This window comes from Falco cherrug, chromosome 1 (genome assembly GCF_023634085.1).
Source record: "Falco cherrug isolate bFalChe1 chromosome 1, bFalChe1.pri, whole genome shotgun sequence".
In the NCBI taxonomy this organism is placed as follows: domain Eukaryota; kingdom Metazoa; phylum Chordata; class Aves; order Falconiformes; family Falconidae; genus Falco; species Falco cherrug.
This window is the reverse complement of record NC_073697.1, coordinates 69,200,113-69,219,938: the sequence shown is the minus strand read 5'-3', so window position 1 is coordinate 69,219,938 and position 19,826 is coordinate 69,200,113. Positions and strand designations below refer to the sequence as shown.

Here is a 19,826-nt window from a genome sequence, read left to right as displayed (position 1 = left end):
TTCTCCTGTTGCTCTGATCACCCCTGCTGTCCTCGTCCCCCATCTAACCCTGACTGCTTCTGCATCCTTTTAACAGTTACTCAGCACCATGAACTTAGTAGTAGTGCAAAAATGCCTTCTGTTTTGTTTCCAGTGCCTGATACCCTGCTTAGCACTTTGAAAAAAATACAAAAAATTTGCCTCTCTCTGCTGCTGCATCACCATGAACTGATAGCTGAAGTGACTCTAATTTAGCAGTTACCACTGTATCTGCCTAACTGCCATCACATTATGCCATGTACATTGCTTTATACCTATAGAAATGGAATTTTAGCTCTGGGTTTTATTTCTAAGATGCTCAGTACACTGACATTCCCAGCAATTCACTCTTTGTAGTCCGTTTAAGTTCGTACTGTTCTGAATAAGTTTCATTAAAAACTTCTGTGCCTCACTAATCCCCCATTTTCCAGACAATCTACCAGTAAGTTGAACAGCATCAGTCTCTAAAAGATTTGTGCGCAACTTTGCTTATGGACTCGCTGCATTCTGAGAGCTGACTGTTTAGCCCTGCTTATTTTTTCCTGTCTACTGCTCAGGCACTAGTTATTCTAATCAGTTATGAAATGGTTTATCCCTTGGCAACTCAGTTTCTTTGTACTTGAGCTATAGCTCCATTCACACAAGTATTTGAAGAGCACTGGTAAATTACTTGCCAGAAATGGTGTCGTTTGATTTTGATTTGTCATTAGGCTGTTAAGAGAGTGCTGTTTTGAAACATTAACCTTAATGTTATCTTTACAAATATGATTAAGGATGTGTATTAAGAGAGTGTTTTGTGATTTAGGCTGGAATGAAGAGGGAAGCCTCACCCTCGCACATGTTACCAGGACAGCAGAGTGTTTGAGGTTTTTTGTTCTGGAAAATATTCAGGTGAAACACACTGTGAAAATAAACTTTAGAAGAAGCAAATGTTCACAAAATGTCTTTTAGTAGCTACTGTTTAAATTAATTTCCTGCCAATAGGGTCATTTAGGACAGAAGGGGATCAAAAGTAAAAGCAGTGTGATATTTTACTAACAAGTGGTCAAAGCATACGAGCACAAAGACTTCCAGTGAACGCAACGGCACCAGGAGCAGCTGAGCTCCCTGTCCTGCAGTAACACAGACATGTGTGGTACCACTGACAGTGTACAAACCGTGTTCATGGCTGGTGTTATCTGCTCATGCTGTTTCAGCAGTGTGGATCATTCTGGCTGAAATTCCACCCTGTGCCACCTAAACAGCCCTCCAGCTGGCATCTCATAGAAACTGGTCTGCCCTTCAGTCAAGGGGTAAAATTCAAATTTAAAGTGTTGCCTCGCAAAAGTCTTGCATTACAGAAAGCAACCAAAAAATCCCTCCAAAACAACAACCTCCCCAACCCCCCCCCCCCCAAAAAAAAACCCACACACGCACAAAATCTACAACCTGAGACATGAATCCTGACCAACAGCCAGAAGGAGCACTGGAGGTTAAATCAGGGAAAGATAGGAAATCAAATCCAGAAACTGAGTGTCAGTCCCTGTTGTGCAATCTGTTTTCACAGAATCAGCTAAATCTGAGTTAGTAAATTCTACTTCAGCTTTTGCTCCTACCGCTGCTATATCCACAGTATCTGGGAAATGACTTAGATACATCTCTGGAGAACAGCATGGGTCCGATGCTTCCAAAAGGCCACATTGAATACGTTCATGTGTGAGATACATGTGCCAGGGTAGCCGTCCCAGCTGCACAACACATGATGTGTCAACTGCTTTACATAGGGTGGGTCAGGAAGAGGCTCATTAAAGAGAAACGCTACAGCTCTGCTTGCAACATCTCTGCATCCTTGTCCAGTTTTACACTGAAAAAAAAAAAGCACTGCTTTAAGAAAAGGGTTACTCTGGATGGAGATCGAAACCCATACAGAGAGGCCAGAAGAACTGTGCCTGGTACCTTAGACCTAGATATATCACTGATCTTTCATATCATTATTTCATCTTGAGGGAAGAGCGTAAATTATTCTGATTTAACTTCTTCTGTGATAATAATTACAATAAATTATTCTGATGACCAAATGCAGACTGTCTTACATAGGCGATGAAAGATGCGAGAGCTCCTTGTCCTCAAGCTTGCTTTCCAGTAAGGGAGTCTCAACCGGATGATTTCCTCTGAGCAGAATTCCTCTCCTGTGTGGAAAATGCCATGATCCCACTCCCTAAAGGCATGCAGAACCTAATTCCCACTGAAAACATTCAGGGAGTTTGGTACATAAATGTCCTTCAGATTCATCCTATCTATAAACAGGGCCCAACCTTTGAGATGGCTTTCTGCGCAGAAGCATGTGGCTTTTCTAGGATAAGACGGGCAATGAGACAGCACATTTTGCAGAGTAAGGAGCCAAAGCCATTTCTGGCCAGCATGAGCTTGCATCTGTGGCCACATTTTTTTGGTGCATCTGCTGGGAAACAGTGCTGGAGGGGAGCTGAGTTACATCACTTCTTTCAGTACTGAATTGTCACCACCATTAGGGACGTTCCCCTCAGTGGACCTGAAAGCTGTTCCTGAACAAGTGAAGATATCATCATATGGCTGCTATAGAAGATAACGGGTTTTCTCCCATTTTCCCATCCTTGACCCTTCTGTTCTGACCTTTTAGCTGTAAAATAGACTTTAGCCCCACCACGTTCAAGAGTGACAACTGCACCCCAGACCTAGAACTCGCACCTCACTATCATACCTGTTCATACAACGTATGCATTGACTTCTATTCATCTAAAACCTTTAGAACAGAGCCAAGACAGTGCTGTCCTACTCTTTGTCCATTTGTTCCTATTGCGGGGGTGGGGGCGTCGTGGGTAACTCACTGAGACAAAAGCCTGAAAGTGGATAGCTCTGCAAGTGTCAAGTGGCATCTGGGCTCGCTGGCCCTGTCTGTGATACATACCTGTTCAGAAAATATAAAGATTTTCACAGTGCTAATCCTTGTTACGCAATCTGCAGCCCATTCGCTATTCCTTTTTGGCTTTATTTTTAACAGGGCCTTAAAACATATTTTTCCTTAAAATGACAACATTCTTTTCTGCTGCTTTGTTCGTGGGGCTTTGTGCACTCATAAACAGTTTAAGAGCTCCCTTCACACCTGCGGTGCACATGTGTGCCTGTAATAAAGATTCTCTTATCTATCTTTCACTGATAACTTAAGAGGACAGTGTTTAAGAAAAGGCACCATCCTTGCAACTGTAATGAACAAAACAAAACCAAAATCCCAAACCTACAGCAGTGACAGTAAGGCCAGCGTGCCTGGGGAAGGAGGGAACCTGACCCGTGAAGCTCATCAGAAAATCTGCTTTCCCAGGGACTAAAGAGTGCCTCTAGTTTTGCTGTCTCGTATTTAAACCCTGCATAACCTGAATCCATTGAAGTGCACCAGTAACTGACATTACATTTCAAATTAACATATTCTGCCTATCAGGCTTCTCCATGCATGAAGGTCTTTAAACATTTTACAAATGTTTTTTAATAAAGCCATCCAAAATTCCTGTCAAGCACAGGGCCAAATATGTCTTTCCCTGTTTGGCAAACCAGGAAAGCAAGCAGGGAAAAGTTAAACATGAAACTTTGACTTTCAAACTCATTCTTCCAACCACCTGATAACTGTCCCATGTCAGTGCTCTAGCCAGCTGTTTCTTCTATACTTCTATTGAAATGCAAAGATAAAAAAAGCTCTTGCATTTTCAAAAATAATATTAATGCATTTTGATTTATGATTTATCTCTATCACTGTTGTTTAGATAATACTTAAACCAAGATTTTCTTATGCATATAAATACGGGCTAAGAAAGTCTGAGTTCCTACCTCTGAAGTCCTTAGAAAATTTTGCACTAATACATTTTATATATCTGTGCAATACCAAAATGTGGAACCTCCTATTCCCATGTAATAAAAGATGCATCTTCTTTCCCCTGCTAGTCGCTTCTCTAGAGTCCTTCATCTACCTTTATGACCCTGAAGTTGGAGCAGGGAGGCTGAGGGGAAGGCAAGTGGACCTGTGACTCGTTTCCAGCTAGCAAACCCTGCTCAAAGACACAAGGAAGCAGTCTGTACCATCCAAAGTTTTTACTCCATCCTTCCTTGACCTCCCTGGACTCCATGTTGCTTATGTGGAAAATCACGCAGTAATGCTTCCCAATTAACATAATCTGAACTATGCTAAAGCTATGCTGCTACTTAAAACCAGCTTGCTCAGAAAATGTCCCCCAGGGACTTGTTTACGCAGTGGGGAGTGGATCAGCACACACTGGACTGCAGTGCCATGACTTCTCTTTTGGGCTGCCTCGTGCTGGTTGTACACTGCTTGCACTGACATCACTGGCTCAATGGAAGGTTCCGTGGAAGGAAACCTTTAATCTGGCCTAACCACAGGACAGTTTGGGATCGGCAAGACCTCCGCAGCCTCTTTCAGCGTAAGCACTGGTACAAAGTCTGAGAGAAATTTCCCTCCATGGAGAAAACCTTAATCTTCTGGTTAGACACCACCACACACTACAATTTGATACTTAATAAATTGTCGTGAAGCTATAATACAAGTATTCACTTGGTCACTTATCCTTTTAGTAATAAAAAACAATTGGAACTGAATTTCAGTTTCAATTTGTTGCAGCTGCTGTGGCAAGGACCCCCTCAGAAAGTAATTTCCAGAGGATTCTTCTTGTTAAAAAGCCATTTCCTTGGCGAGGAGTGGGATGTCTGTAAGATAGCAACAGCGACAAAACCAAGCACAGAAGATTGCAAGCATTCCTGAACAGCATTTCAAAAACCCTCTATTTATACAAACAATTACAATTCAGACAATTTATGCAGCTAAGCAGTTTAGCCCCTCCATCAAAATATAAAGTAGACTTTTAAGCCTAAGTTTTGATAGGCAGTTTTCCTCATTAACCCTAACTATGACACACAAGACAGCATCAAAACTTGGCTCCACCCTGGCAAAGGTGTGGCAACCCCCTGGTTTCCCAGTCCTTCCACAGCTCCCAGGATTTCCATTCTTCAGTTCTGACCCACATCCACTTTCTCTCCCCACCACACAAGTTGGTTGAATTATGTGGTTATGAATTATATACATTTCAAATGTAGCTTTTGGGGGAGTAATAGGAACTGAGTCAGTCTGGAGGAACAACTTGCAGTCTTGCTGGGCAACCCCATAGTGTTCAGCTCAGACATTAGGGCATGTGGTTGGTTACGTGGGTCAGATGGTATAATTATTGCTACCTGAGTGGATGGCAAACTGAAATTTAAGAATGACAAGTCTGGTAAAACTTTCAGGCTATGCTAAATAAAGGAAACAGTCTTCACATCTACTTGGTGGCTCCCATCACCCCAGGGAGTTAATGAGATAATGCCCCCACAAAGAGAAGACTAATGACACCACGCTGTTTATCTCCCATGAATTTATCATCAGAGAACATACCAGCCATGCCACCTGCTCTAGCCTGCCAAATGGTCACCCCGTTCCCTGACGCAAGCACAGGATGGTAGCCAGCTTTTTCTTCCCTTCTGCTTCTTCCATTATGATTATCCCTTCATGTTACCCACCATATGCTCTCTCTCTATGTGAAAGCTGTACATTAACTATTTAATCACAATTTGTAACTCCTTCTTTGGTATGGAATGCCGTTGTCCTGTCTACCTCTGAAGGAGGAAATGGTCATTTGACATCTCCTCTCTTCTTCCCTCCTGCCTGAAGAATGACAGGGGAGATTATGTTTGAAAAAGAAAGTAAGTATCCACCTCAGTACTCCTCCTACCAGAGGAGAAGTAGGAGATCCACAGATCTGACTCTGTGTCCTGGACAACCCAATGCTCCACAAGATAGAAACAAAAACTTTTCTCTTTTAAGATCCTGAGTCTCCCAGGAAATTCACAATGAACTGGATGGGAGGCAGGCTCTGCTCTCTCGTTTTCAAGATGAAAGCAAAGGAACAAAGAAATACAGCACGTTCTGCAGCCTGTGCTAGCCCTGCCAGGTCAGAACAACAGAAGCTTCATTTGGCTGTTTTTCACTCAGCTGCTACCGAAGACACACTGTGAAGGCAAACTCTCTGCCAAGCCCAAGGCTCCCCAACACAATCTCTTGCTTGCAGCTCTATGTCATATTGGAAAGAGGTTTTTCCTCCTTTAAACTCATGCTCTATAAAAACTCACCCTGAATAGAGACCATATAAGCCAAAGCATCTCTGTGTTATGGTCCATATGGACACACCCACGGTAAGAAAATCAGGGAAAGCACTCAGGCATGCCAGCAAATCTAGCTGTAAGAGTGGGTGCAGGTGCAGTCCTCCTTAGAACTTGCAGCATTGGGAAGCCCAAAATCTATTTTCAGTAGTGACTTCAGCAAACAAGCTATTTGAGGTGGGACCCAAGCCCAGGTCCTAGATTTCTATGGCTTCTTTTGAGCTGACATGAACACTTGACTGGCCATCTAGAGTACCGTGGCTGTACTTCATGAAACACTAGATTTTTGCTGTAAAAAAAAAAAATGCTAAAAGAAGGGGAGAAAGTCATACAGAAGCAAAAGAGGGTAAATACAAGATGGTAGCATATCTGTCAGTACCTTTTTTCTATTATTTTTTTTTACACAGTCTAAATTTTTCTGATACTTCTGAGAATTAATTTAACTAAGTTAATGCCAACTAAAGCAGTTACTAGATAGAACTAGCATTTTGTATTTCTGTCAGTGGTTTTACATACGGTTCTCTCCTTGGCTTCCAGAGACCTTGTTTTACAGCAAAATGTCCAGCTTTAGGACCTTTGCAGGCTGTCAAGAAGAGGTGCACCACTTCCTGTAAGAACACATAGCAAAAGAAAAAATTCTGGAAACTACCCTGCTCTGTGCAAAAGGAAAAATAAAGGAGCATCGTCCCCATCAGATGCATTACTTTCCCTGATGCCATTCTAGCTAAGAATGAGATTCCAAGAGTAAAAGTTTCCTGCTGCAACATAAACATACTCCGTTTGCAATTCCTTTTAAGAGATCTCCGCTTTAGGCATTTCAGACTTGCAGGGAAGAGATCACACTGACAGCAAGTCACTGCTTCTACTCAACGCAAGCTGCCAAAATGTGTAGAACTGAACCCTGTCTGCTCATTCACTGGACCGATAAATACACTTTTAAAAGCATGCACAGCCTGATTCACACTTACATGATGCACAGAGAATGAGGCAGAGGGCTTCCAGAGTGAAGCAACACCTCATTCCCAAGCATGTGCAGAACAGTCCACCTTCGCTAACTGCTAAAAATGCTAAACCAGTGCCATTTGCACTACATATGTGCAACATGCATGTCTCCAAGATTCATTACTGTGCATATGAAAATTCAATCATATCAAAGCTTAGCTTTAAGAAAGTCCCAAGAGGCTGAACTGTGTGCTTATGCACTTTGAGGGGGAAAAAATCCAACAACTCTTAAACTTGATTTTCTTTTTTGTAGCGTTGCCCTGGTCTTTCCTTTACTAAGAACAAAATAGCTGCTAAATGAGTGAACTCCCCATCCCCACTGTGTTCACATCCATTAATTTTCATAACTCAAGTTCTGTTTGTGTGAACACAACTGTATAAATCATAGATGGGATTAGGGCTGATCCCATCAATACTGTAACTGAGATGAACAAAACTCATTATTTTATTTGAAAATCGCTGTGCTTTGGCCATTTAGTATGACCATATGTATCCTTCTATGCCATCTCTCTCTCTCTAACACTACTTTCTGTAGCTCATTCTTGAACAAAGGATTCTGCAATGAACTTGGAAGTATCACAAATTCACTTATTTTTGCATTTCATTGCGATTTGAAAATTGCTTTGTGTTCATGAAATTTTCCATTGATTGCCTTTCAATCAGAAAGGGGAAAATTATAGTGAAGAAAAGCAACCTTTGGGGACACATACAGTCATTGCGCATCCTATAACTGATCAAAAAAGAAGAGATTAATATTCGTGTTCTCTAGTAGAAATAAAAACTTTTGCAGGCAAAATTAATTTTTAAAAAGTAACAAAACAAACCTTCTGATCTTCCTAGCTTTTGTATGGGCCTTTCACATCCATGAATATGAAGCTCATAGAAGCTGTTTTCAACCTAAAAGTACCAGAAACACGGCCTAGAACATAACACTGTAAAACAAGGATACCCAAAGAATTATCCTCAGTTCTAAAAGAAAAAAAATAAATATTTTAAAAATATCTAAAATACACCTAGTTTTACTGATGCAGGAAAAGCAGAGGCAGCTTCTGGTTTTCTTCCCCATTTCTGCAGTGACATACAAACTTCAGCTCCTCAAATCAAATGTCTAACAACTGCAGTGCTGACACCAACACGAAGCTCCCCAGGAGCAGGACGTGGTGACAAGCCATGTGCCGAGGATGGAGCCAAGTGGGGGCTGCTGCCTCCAAGTCCAGCCCACTACACCCTGACTTTTGCCAGCCACAACCAGTGTGTAAATGTAGGGGTAGCATGAGCTTGGCAAGCCGAGGCAGGAAGGGAAGGTTTCTGCTTTGAAGGTGTTGTCCAAATTAACACTTTTACATACATATAAAACTTGTTTGGATATACTTTAAAAAACCTCAGATACGCAAAACCCGAAGAGGAAAGCAATGCTCAAGAAACAAACAGAAGCGTGAGCTTCATGAGACTCCTCCTTTGCAGAGTTAAATTCCTCCTAAACGACATTTCCAGGGTGAGGCATTTGTAAGTACAACTGTAAAAGGACCAAAGGCTCAACTGACAAACCATGAGATATGAAGTGCTTGCAAGATACATCCGGTGTTGAGATAATTAAAATCGAAATTAAACTTGTGCTGTATTTGCATCTGCAAAACATCAGTTAATCAAACATAATGAGTTAATCAGACTCATTTTTCTGAGGGCAAAATGTAATCATTCTTCATCATCTTTTGTGTTGTCCTTAGACTCTGACAGACTCTCCAGACTGACTCTTCCTAAGTATTTGCACACCCAATAGCACATCAAGGTCCTGGAACTTTTCTAGGCATTGATGCAACATTAATAGGAAATAGTTGTAGTAAAGCCACTTTATAGGAGGTTTTGCTCTATATGAAGAAGTCAAATAATAACAACAAATTGAAGGGGACATGAAGCATGACCCAGGAAGGAGATAATACTCTGCATCCCATTTTTGCAATCAAGAGACAAGCCACTCGGCTATTTAGCAAGACTGCTGCCAGTAAACCAGTATGCCTCCCAGATTCCTAACAGCAAACAGCAAGAGCAAAGAACACATTCTCTGGTGACCTCTGCAGATTTAGCAATTCTGTTGGTTTTTTATTAGTAGTATTAAAAAAAAAAAAAAAAAGCAAGCTGTTTCTGGATGTAATGTCTAGGTATTGTAATTAATTTATTTTTAATTCCATGGAGAAATAATTTATACTGTCTTGGTTGCTAGCTATTTAAGATATTGTGGTTACATTTTTGGTGTCTTTGGTACATTTTATTGTAACATTCTCAGGGCACTGCAGTCAATTACTACATCTCATGCTGTTTTACTTGCTACAAAGCATCATCCAAGCATTTTCTAGCAAGTCCTTGTGGGTAACTACGTCCTGTTCAAGAAACACATGTATGTCCATGCGATGATAGGTATGAGATCAGTGTCAACTTAGCCATTTGGATTAATGCCTTTTTAGTTTGGCTTCTGTGGTCTCAAGCCTCTTAGCTCAAGCTGCGATAGAGTTTAAACAAAAAAAAGTACATTTTAAACAGAGTACATTTGGAATAGAAAGATTTATCTGAGATCTGTCTATTGTGCCTCTGCAGTGCTAAAACTTGTCCCAGCTTTTCACTCCTCTCTCCCTTTTCCAGACCTCATTTCTTACTCAGCCCCACAGTTGTGCCGGTCCCCTCTCTTGGCTGTCCCAGCTCTTCCCTTCATCGCTGCTGCGCCCTTCGTGCATGTGGGGGAAGTGGGAGGGACAGTCCCAGTGGGAAGCACAAACTCAACTAGCTATGCAGCAGCAAAGGGAACAAGAGACACATCTTGCTGGGGAAAGAGCTGAAACAATGGCTTGTGGCCAGGACTTGGAAAGGGCAGAAGATAATATCGCCCATGGATTAAAGAATGAAAACGGCTAGAAATAACGTTTGGTAGGTCTCAGCCTACGAGATCATTAAAGGTGGTTGACTGTGAAGGAATGCAGACCCTAGCACTGATGGAGGAGACAAGCCTCAGAGAGGAGAGGGGACTATAATCCAGAGGCAAGCAGTCAAAAAGATGGTGAAGTGAATTAAAGATGCTACAGAGCCATCATTCAGGAATTTATGGAATGGCTATGCCTTTCACTCACAGCTACGGTACGTGGGATTTTCCATTTCAAATTGCATCTCTATAGTTGAGCAAGAGCACTTACACGGAAGAGCTTGCCCTAACACAATGGAAGCTGTAGCCAACGTGCAGAAAATCTAAGCCACCATCATTGCTAATCTGTCCTTTTTCATATATGATCCTATTTACCGTATCATATTTATCTAGAAAGATTATATATCCAGAACAATTTCTCAGAGTGGCTACAGTACTGAAGTGTTAGCTGTTCCTAGAAGCCATTTCTCTAAATCAAGTTTTGAAAGGAAATTGATGGCAGACACTATATAGTACTGCCCCCCCAAAAAAGTAACCCAGTCTAACATGCACTGTACACTCCTATTTCAGAGCATATTTTTCCCGTGTGCAAATGCTGTAGGTACTTTCCAATTCTCTGTGAAATTGGGGGAACATTAACGGTTTGCAGAAAGGAGAAAACAGGAGTGACTGTGAAGAAAGCGAAGACAGTGAAATCTCACTGATTTAGCCTGTCAGTGCTTCTATTCTCTACTGATCCAAGGTAGTAAAGGGAATAAGAACAGAAAATATATAATATTCCTCAGAAAGACATAAAAATGCAAGTCTTACTAAAATCCACATTTTCTCTGCCAGTCCCTCCAGCAAGCGGGATCAGCTTGCTTTGCTCCTGTGAGTATTTTCATTAATTTGAACTGGAACTTTGCCTGATGAAGGAGTGCTGGACCTTCTCTTTCTGGGCAGAAGCACTGACACTACCAGCTGAAATATATCAGCACTCTAGATAAGCCATGAACTATTGTATCTTATGATTTATTGCTGATTAAAGACCCCCAAGTTGCTCCTAGTCCTGAGAATTAACATAATTGAAACTCTTACATTAACATGTTAGAGAAATGTTCTGAAAGTGCATTAGTTTACCATACCGAATAAGCAAATAGGTTGCTGGCTGATGGTCTTTCATCAGTTTTAGCGAGAGCCCTCTGATTTCCACTACATATATCTGCAGAGACTTGAACGCACAGCTCAGAGCTGATACAGCAAAATTCTATTAATTTTCTTTTAAGCTGCATATCCTTGGTCCCTACTAAGACTATTTCCTAGTTGTAAACAAGATGCTGAGCTCACCATTTAATGTTACCAAGATATAAAAGGTACTCCCACTTCTGACACATTATAAATTCAACTAATGCAATAGATTGTTTTAGGAAGAAAAGCATAAACCTGTTCTTTTAGCAAACAGCATGCAAAACTTCAGCACAAAGTCCCATAATCTAAACAAATCATGTACTAACTTAATATGAGGATACTTTAAAACAAAATTATGAAAATTTCATGTCTTAATTCGTTGAGACGTGTGACACTGCTGTTAAAAAATGCAGCAGTTTACCAACCCCGCAACTGGAAGTATTACTAAAGATAAAGAATTATCACAAAAGGGTTTTTTTTGTTTGTTTTTCTATTCTCTTCCTTTCTTTTCTTCTTTTTATTGTAGTTCTGTGTTAATTGTGTTGCTTCAGGCAGATGGCTGAAAACATTTACGTGGACTATATCTGCATGAGCCTGTGCAGAAGCCAGGGATGGAGTCCCAGGGAGGGTGGAACCAGCACTGACAGCCCTTGACGGGAGGTCAGGCTTTGCTCCCTGAGAGGCAAAGTCGCTGATTCTCCAGGGGTCTTTGCTTGTGCTACAAACGGGACATCTTAACATGCATGCCACCTCTTCTACCATTACAGATACTTACAGTGTTGTCTCTGACTTGCAGTGTACCTTGTGAGTTCATGCCAGTAACTAGAAGTCCCCAGCAAACAATCCAGGTTGGCAAGGGGCAAATCTTGCAAGTACGACTGGTGGGCAGTGCAACCTGTTTTCCAGGAACTGGGTGAATTATAATCAATCATTCTCAACATTGTGCTGAATACACATTGAAGTGCTAAAGATGTTGCACATAGGGAAAGGCAGCAAGACTTCCCCAAGAGGCAAAAATTATATATTGTGTTTGGGGCTGTACAGCGCAGCCCCACAAGAACCCACACTGAAACTCATGAGGCAGAGATAACACTCAGGAGGAAGATAGGTCTTATATATTGGTTTTTTGTGAATACACAGAAAACAAAAGAAAGCCCAGGGAGAACACATAAGAAATGGTCCCATGCTCCTGTATTTCCTCAAGGTGATTTAACATAGGAATTATTGCAACGTGCACTAGAAAAGAGCACAGTGCTTCAGTAATATGAAACTTCAGCACAGCATCTGTTACTAAACTGCTCAGAGGTAAGGAGAGGCAACCAGATTCTGGGTAAATTATACAACAATTGAGTGGCTAGGGAAAGAAAGCTTGGAGCAGATTAAAAACAAATTTCTCACACGCAAAACCCAAAACTACCACCACTGTTGTTATGCCTGCACACAAACCCAAATGATAACATTCAATTATTAGGAAGCTGATGTGACAGACTTTAGCAAATGTAGTGGATTACCTTTCACTCATTTGCAGCTTCTCTGCTGCCTTAAGGAAAATGTAGGCAAGATACAGACACTTCAGGCGTTGAGTGTTTTGCCTTTTTAGTGCTGTTGGCAGCTCCCTTGCTGCTACACTGTTTCTTGTTTATGAAAAGCAGCTGTATTTGGAGGTACTAATAATACCCAGTAGTATAAAATCTGTACTTTCTGAAGACTACAACCTTCAACACCACAATGTGCAACATTCATACCATCCAAGTTGAGACTTGATAAGGAAGTAGAGAACTGATGGCTTAAAATGCTGCTTTAGAGTTTACCGCAAAGATAGTTGAACAAAGATAATGTTCTATCAGACTTCCAAGATTCCAAGCAGAGTAGAGAGGAAAGATGCCTGCATATACAACTCAGGGTCTTTTTTTCATAAAGTTTCTATAATCTTTTCTTTCTTCCTAACATTCAAACTTCAAATTCAGGGCTGTTACTCCCTGCTTATCTCAACTAGACATAACCAAACGTAACTTCCACAACCACTGGAGCATGTTCTGGACAAGGAACTTATTTTCTGTCATATTAAGCAAATGAATGTGCCTTAAACTATACCACTGGGACAGTATTTTATTCTCACCGTGGAGAAAGACAACAGAGATCAACTTTCTAGGTGTGACTTTTAAAACCAATCTTGTTTCACTGCCGCAAACACAGTTTTCGCTTCATGCTCAAATTTTCCTCACCTATTGAAATTCAGTTCACTTAGTGTCTAAGAATGACAAGAAATGTCTTCCTTTACTTCTAGCAGCCCTTTGAAGGAGTCAGAGAAATGCTGAAGATTACAGTTTTTTCGGTTACTCTTTCTTCCATCAGGTATTCATCCGACAGAGAAAAATGAAAGGTTTAAAACCTTCCAACTCCCATTCGCACAGTTCTTAACACCAATTATGAGATGATATTGTCCCAGACAATCCCAATGAAGTAAATTAATTAATTAAACACTATAAAGTGCTGAAAACAATGTGAGGGCAAGACTAGCAATTATTTGCATATAGCACGCAGACGGACAAGACACTCGAGCAATGAAGCGATGTCCTACCTCTCCTTGCCGGTGATAGTGCTTGGGAGGTTTTCCCATCTGCTCTAGCATTTTGCCCTTCTTACTGCTAGAAAGCGTCAGTCCCTGGTGGATGCCTGCAGATCTGTTGGTTGCCTGAGTTGGAGCCTCCCCCATCAGGGTGGACTTGATGGAGTTCACCTTGGAGCTGGAGCTGTCTAGCTGGGAGCTCTCCACGATCAGGACCGCGGCTAGTAAGAGGAGACAGCAGGAGCACTTATTCCACATCAGCACGATCATCTCCCCTCCCCCCAATAGGATTAGCTTTTTTTTTTTTTTTTTTTTTTTTTTTAAGGCAAAGAAAACAAAAGAGAGGGGGGGAAAAAAGTTTTGAAAAGTATCTCCCAAAGTTGTTAACGAAGCAACGGATTTCAATGCCACACACTCAAGGAACTGCTGTTCTGAGAGACACGGGAGAAAAATAATTTAAAAAAAGAATCTCCTAGGAAAAAGATGTGTCAAGTCTATAGGCACTGAGCAACTATCGGGTCTGTGAAGCGATGGCTTTTTCCTCCAGGTCCTCAAGAAGTCCAGGCGGTTCTTTAATAACTGAGAGCAATAAGCTACGAGGCAACTGCACCCAGGGCAGCTCCCCACCAGCGCGTTTGCTTGAGCTTCAGAGGAAGAGGGAGGGAGGGAGGGAGGGAGGGAGGGAGGGAGGGAGCGCGGAGTTCCTTCCCCCCACTCCTCCTCTCCCGCCGCACAAGCCAGCAGAGAGGAAACTCAAACCAGATCCAATCCAAGCAGCACCGGCAAAAGCTGGGCTTAGTTTTCTCTCACTCTCTCTCCCCCTCTCTTGACTTTTTATTCCCCTCCTCCTTCTTTTTCTGTCTTTTGCCTCAGCCTCTGCAGCCAGCAGGAGTGAAAGCGCCCGCTCTCCTCCTCCTCCTCCCGCCCGGTGCGGGGCCGGGGGCTCCGGCGGAGCGGGCAGAGCAGGGACCCGGGGCTGGCCCCCACCCGCCACGGGGGCGCCGGGGCCGAGGGGCAGACCCCCGGCGGGCACTCGGGGGTCCCCGGCAGGCTCTCGCTGCCCCCCTTATTATTACAGCCGCCGGCGGGTGTCCCCTCGCCCCAGCCCAGCGGAGGGACGCGCCGCGCAGCCACTTTCGCCCCCTCCCGTCGCGTCCCCCCGCCAGTCCCACCCCCGGTCTGGGGGGTTCCCCGTCCCTCCGGCCCGGGCCGCACGGCGCCGGCATCCAGCCCCGAGGTGGGGGTGCCGGCCGGCTCCCCACACGGCGCTGCCCCCCGGAGCAGGGGGTGGAGTTGCCCCGGCTCCCCGAAATGCTCAGAGGCGCAGAGCGCGTTACTCCTGCCTGCGGTACGAGTAAGGGGCTGGCGCAAACCTGCCAAATCTGGCAGCCGCGCCTGCAGCCCGCTGCCCAGCTAAAGGGCACGTCCAGCCACTAACGCACCGCGCTACTCCTAAACGTAACACCTCTAGTACCGCAGTGCCACTGCCCACCCCAGAGACTTACTGTGCAGCCACCTGCTCCGTGTCCTTGACGTGCACACGCATCTGATCGCTCAAAAACATCCAGGTGCTAATAACTACACCCACACGCTCCAAGGCACTTGCAGCTCCCTGCCGCAGCGCCAGAACACTGTGTTTCAGAAAAAGAAAGGTACACGGAGAAAAAACAGGCACGCGGAGCACAAAATTAGCAGAACTGGGTAAACCCAGCTCTTTCCTTTTCCCTGTTACCTGCAAAAGATTTAGTGCAGAGGACATCACTATGGGGCACTTGTGTACTGCGCAGCTACAAGCCCTTGTCTTTCCCCTGAACATGTGAAAGTGGGGTGGAGGGAAAAAAAGATGGTGAGAGGAGCAGCCCTCTTGCTGTCCCACAGGTTCATGTACGAACGTTACCTTGGCTGGGAACAGTACAGAGAATTTTCACGTTTACCACCTCTCCCAAGGGGTCCCTCCTCTAAGCATCTCACCAGTTATCCTTTCCAGTTACGCTACCTCTTTACGTGGCAGAAGGAGTGAAGAAGAAATGCACACCTGAAATTTCATTTCTTCTGAATTAACAGCCACGGAAAAGGAAGTTGCTAAGGCAAGAAGCTGGGCACTCCTGGCCTCCAGTGTTTCTACTCCCACTCAGTCAGCAGAAGCCGTCCTGGGGTCTTAGTTGCTCTCTGCAGGGAGTACTCCATGAACCACACCACCTTGGGTAAGTTTTATAAAATGTTGTCTATCGACATGTGACTGCTAGCAACGTGTTCTCATGTTAGGGCTTGTATTGTATTAAACAGAGCATCTTGCAAAGAGTAGATTAATTTACAGCTTTTTCCACAGCTCAAACCTTAGAATTCTTTGGGAGGATTTAATCCCATCTCACAGGGCAGATTTATTTTTTTAAATCTTTATCTAATGATCTCTTACTTTAGGCAATTACTACTGATTTTTATTTTATTTTTTAAAATAACAAATGAAATGACATATCAGCCCCCAATACCAGATTTGATTTTAAATTGTTCTACAGAACATGACCTTTGCTCTGGCTTGGGCTTCAAATGAGCTCACATTTACTGGCTTTGAAGCTGGAAGCAATTTTATTAACAGTTGATTTCAGACAATTAGGTTCAGAATCAAAATTCCTGGATTTAGCTTTGCAAGGAGTAAGGAATGGAAGAAAAAAAAAGTTTGCCTCCTTCACAGCATTTCCTCTCTTCCATCTTTGTGCAGCCTTAAATAAAATAAAATTATGTTTCTGTCTTCATCTCTGATAATTCCTGAAGACATTTGTAAGGAAATGTTTCTAAAAGATCAGAAAGGAATTTTCAATTTCACAAGAAAGTGATAAAAGCCAATCCTTTTTGATTGTTTTTGACCTGACTTTTGTCACCTAGCCCTCCTGGTGTTTCACCCCTCCCAAACCCAAAAGCAAACAGCTGTCAGGGCCACAAGAAAAGGTCTAACAGATAATTTCATAGAAAGTTGGCAGAGAGCCATATAAACACCAGACACACACAAAATGGGTAATCACAGCCACAGAAAATCAAGCAATCCACTCAGACATACATACATGGTGTATATACACACGTGCATATGCAGCCTCGCACACAAACACGGGAGGGCTGATGTCCAGCCACCCATTCATGTAGGATCAAGTGGAGAAACACAAACTGATGACAGCTCTCTGATTTCTAACAAGTTAATACTGCATTTCCTCTTCCTATGATAATGGACTGCCCTAGTCACATTGTGTTTTCTTGCTGGGGACAAATAAACTGCACTTAAGTTACAATTCACATCTCTCTTCCTGGTGTTCTCCATATATGCCACCACAAAGCCTTAGCCCTGATCTGTCCTGCTTCATGGATGGTGCCAAATTTGTAAAAACATCAAGTCAGCAGGCTTTGCAAGATGACCACAAAAACCGGACAAGCAAAATGACATTTTCTCATTCCTAAGACATTTGAAAAAATTATAAGTGGGTCTGTACTATTGATCAAAATATATGGGAGGTTGTGTTAATTCACACTTCAAACAGCCCCCTTCTCCAAAATGCTTGATACAACTCAGAAATTATGATATATTTAACTGGGCTCTGAATCTATTAACTGATTTGTTAACTTTGGTGACAGCAATTGCAACCCCCCTCAAATTACAAATTTTTGGGATGTTATCTCACTTGTGTTTCTCTTACCCAGGAAGGAACAGAAATTAATAATTCATTGGTGGAGTATTCTCCACCAGAGTTGCCTTGAATAAGGGAAGATTACAAAGAGGACAAAATAAACTGATGAGACATGCAAAGAGAATCCATGACAATAAAAACACAGTATGATGACCTCATGTGACTATCATTCAGCCCTTCTTGAAATAAATGGACATGTGTGGTATTAAAGAGAGGCACACAGCACCTAAAGGACCAGACTGTAAGTAGGCTCTGTCTAAATTAGTTAAATATATACCTATTAATACCTTATTAAAATTATTACTTGTATTAATACATATAAAAATCAAGCCACATTCCAACTCCTTAGATGTAAATAACCAAGTCCCCATATATTCATAACCACTAGAAATTTGGAAAAAACTAGGGAGGAATGCTCAAAGCATTTCTGATTTTTAAGAAGAGGTATCCAAACTCATTTTTTCAACTCAGTCCAGATTCAGCTAAGTATGAAGGTCATCAGTCAGCTGGATTCAACCAAGTTTCCAGGCATTAATTGTTATTTACTAGGAATGGAAATGAGTATCTTTCCAACAGGGCAAGGCTTACCTTGTACCTCACTGCTCTGAAGGGAAGATAGTTTTGCAGCATCTCTGAGGAAATGGAAACAGGTTTTTGCTTCGCTACCCTGATAGGGTTGTCTCCAGAGGAAGCAACAACCCACTTCACTGCAGGGCAGCTGCTGCCAGACCAACATGCTGCTCAAGACCGAAGAAATCAGAAATAGATGGGCAGAACACTAAATCTACATTGGGAAGGAGTTGGTTGGTTGGTTGTTGTGGTTTGGTTTTTTTTAATGAAAACATGATATATAGATATACTTGTAGAGAAACAAGCTATTTAGTATTGGGGGTGGATGGGTGTGTGGGTGTGTATTCCACTTTTAACTAGCATTCAGACCATGACTTGGGTTCTTCAAGCTGGTCAAATACAGACTTCCAAACCTAGGTGTGTATTTTGTACGCTTCTCATTGCAGCAACTTTTATGTCCTTTAAAGACACAGATTTACTTCACAATATCTACTCATATAAGATGGTATGGAGGCAAAAATACAAGAAGCATCTCTGCATTTCAGAGTTATGGCTGTGCCACTACAACCTAGATTTTGAGAGACATTGAGGGCATCTAAAACATTTAAATGCCATGGGGGATCTACCAGAGGAACCAGCTACAAAACCCAGCAGTTGTGGTGCATGAATTGCATGTGGTGCATGAAGTGCACTAAGCACAGGCTGTCACATTGCTGAAGATCAGGCAAAGAGTTTACCACAAAGTTCACCACTAAGCTTGGATGCCTAGTTTGGAGAAGCTAGGGCCCTCACACTTTGTGTGTGTGTGCCTGTGGTTAGTCAAACATTTCATAGCAGTGCAGTCATTTGCCCCAAACGACATTTTGCAACTAACAATACAGAACAAAGAAGCATTACCCCGACAACCAGTCAGTGGGACATGCCATGGGATGGTCACTAGCAATCTCTCATCATGTACCATACTGCAGAGACCAAAACTGCTCCTGACCACTGCGTACATAACCGTGAATCTTCCTAGGATCCTCCAGAGGTGGCACTTACGCCCCAAATTAGGAGGCAGATTGTCTGAATATCCCCATGCTCAGCTTTAACTGCTAATTCTTCCTGCAGATTTCCAGTAGGCAGAAGGATTACTGGAGGTTACAACCCAGTCACGGAAGCCTGACAGGCAAAAGGGCAAACGTTAAACACCAGTGAGACCTCCAGCTGCAAGCACAGAGAACTACATGAGTGAGCTGCAAGTACTCAGTTCACATTTAATGTTAAAAAAATATATATATATCAATACAGAAATACACATTTGTATCTCTTTCAGGATAAATGGGTGTACTTTCTGTAAGAAAAGTAGGGGGGTTCTTTGTCTTATTTGCACCCATAGAGAGGAGACACACCACAGAGTAAAGCTTGTACTATTTCTAAATCAGGTATTCACACTGAACAAACGTTTGAATTTTAAGTCTTCCAAATGCATATTTCTGTTTTACAAATGTTTTGGTGTTTCTTTTAATTAAACTTATTTATAAATTTAATGGAAAAAAAAAATGAGTGACCCTAAACAAAGGTTTTGTAGAATTTTTCCGGTTTCACTACTTATTCTTGCCAAGATTAAAAAAAACGTAAAAAAAGAAAGAAAAAAACCCGTTAGTATTTGCACTGAAAAATATCAACATTTTAATTGCTTTTCTACTACCTTTCTGCTTTT

General features: G+C 42.3%; 1 protein-coding gene across 1 annotated transcript in view; it reads right to left on the bottom strand.

Moving 5' to 3' along the window:
* DKK2 (dickkopf WNT signaling pathway inhibitor 2) overlaps nt 1-14,523 on the bottom strand; it is a 41,999-nt gene extending 27,476 nt beyond the window's left edge. Inside the window, exon 1 of the mRNA XM_005445989.3 lies at nt 13,893-14,523. Coding sequence (XP_005446046.1) covers nt 13,893-14,150 — 258 coding nt within the window. The 5' untranslated portion in view covers nt 14,151-14,523. The remainder of the gene's footprint in view (nt 1-13,892) is intronic.
* Between the last annotated feature and the right edge of the window lie 5,303 nt (nt 14,524-19,826).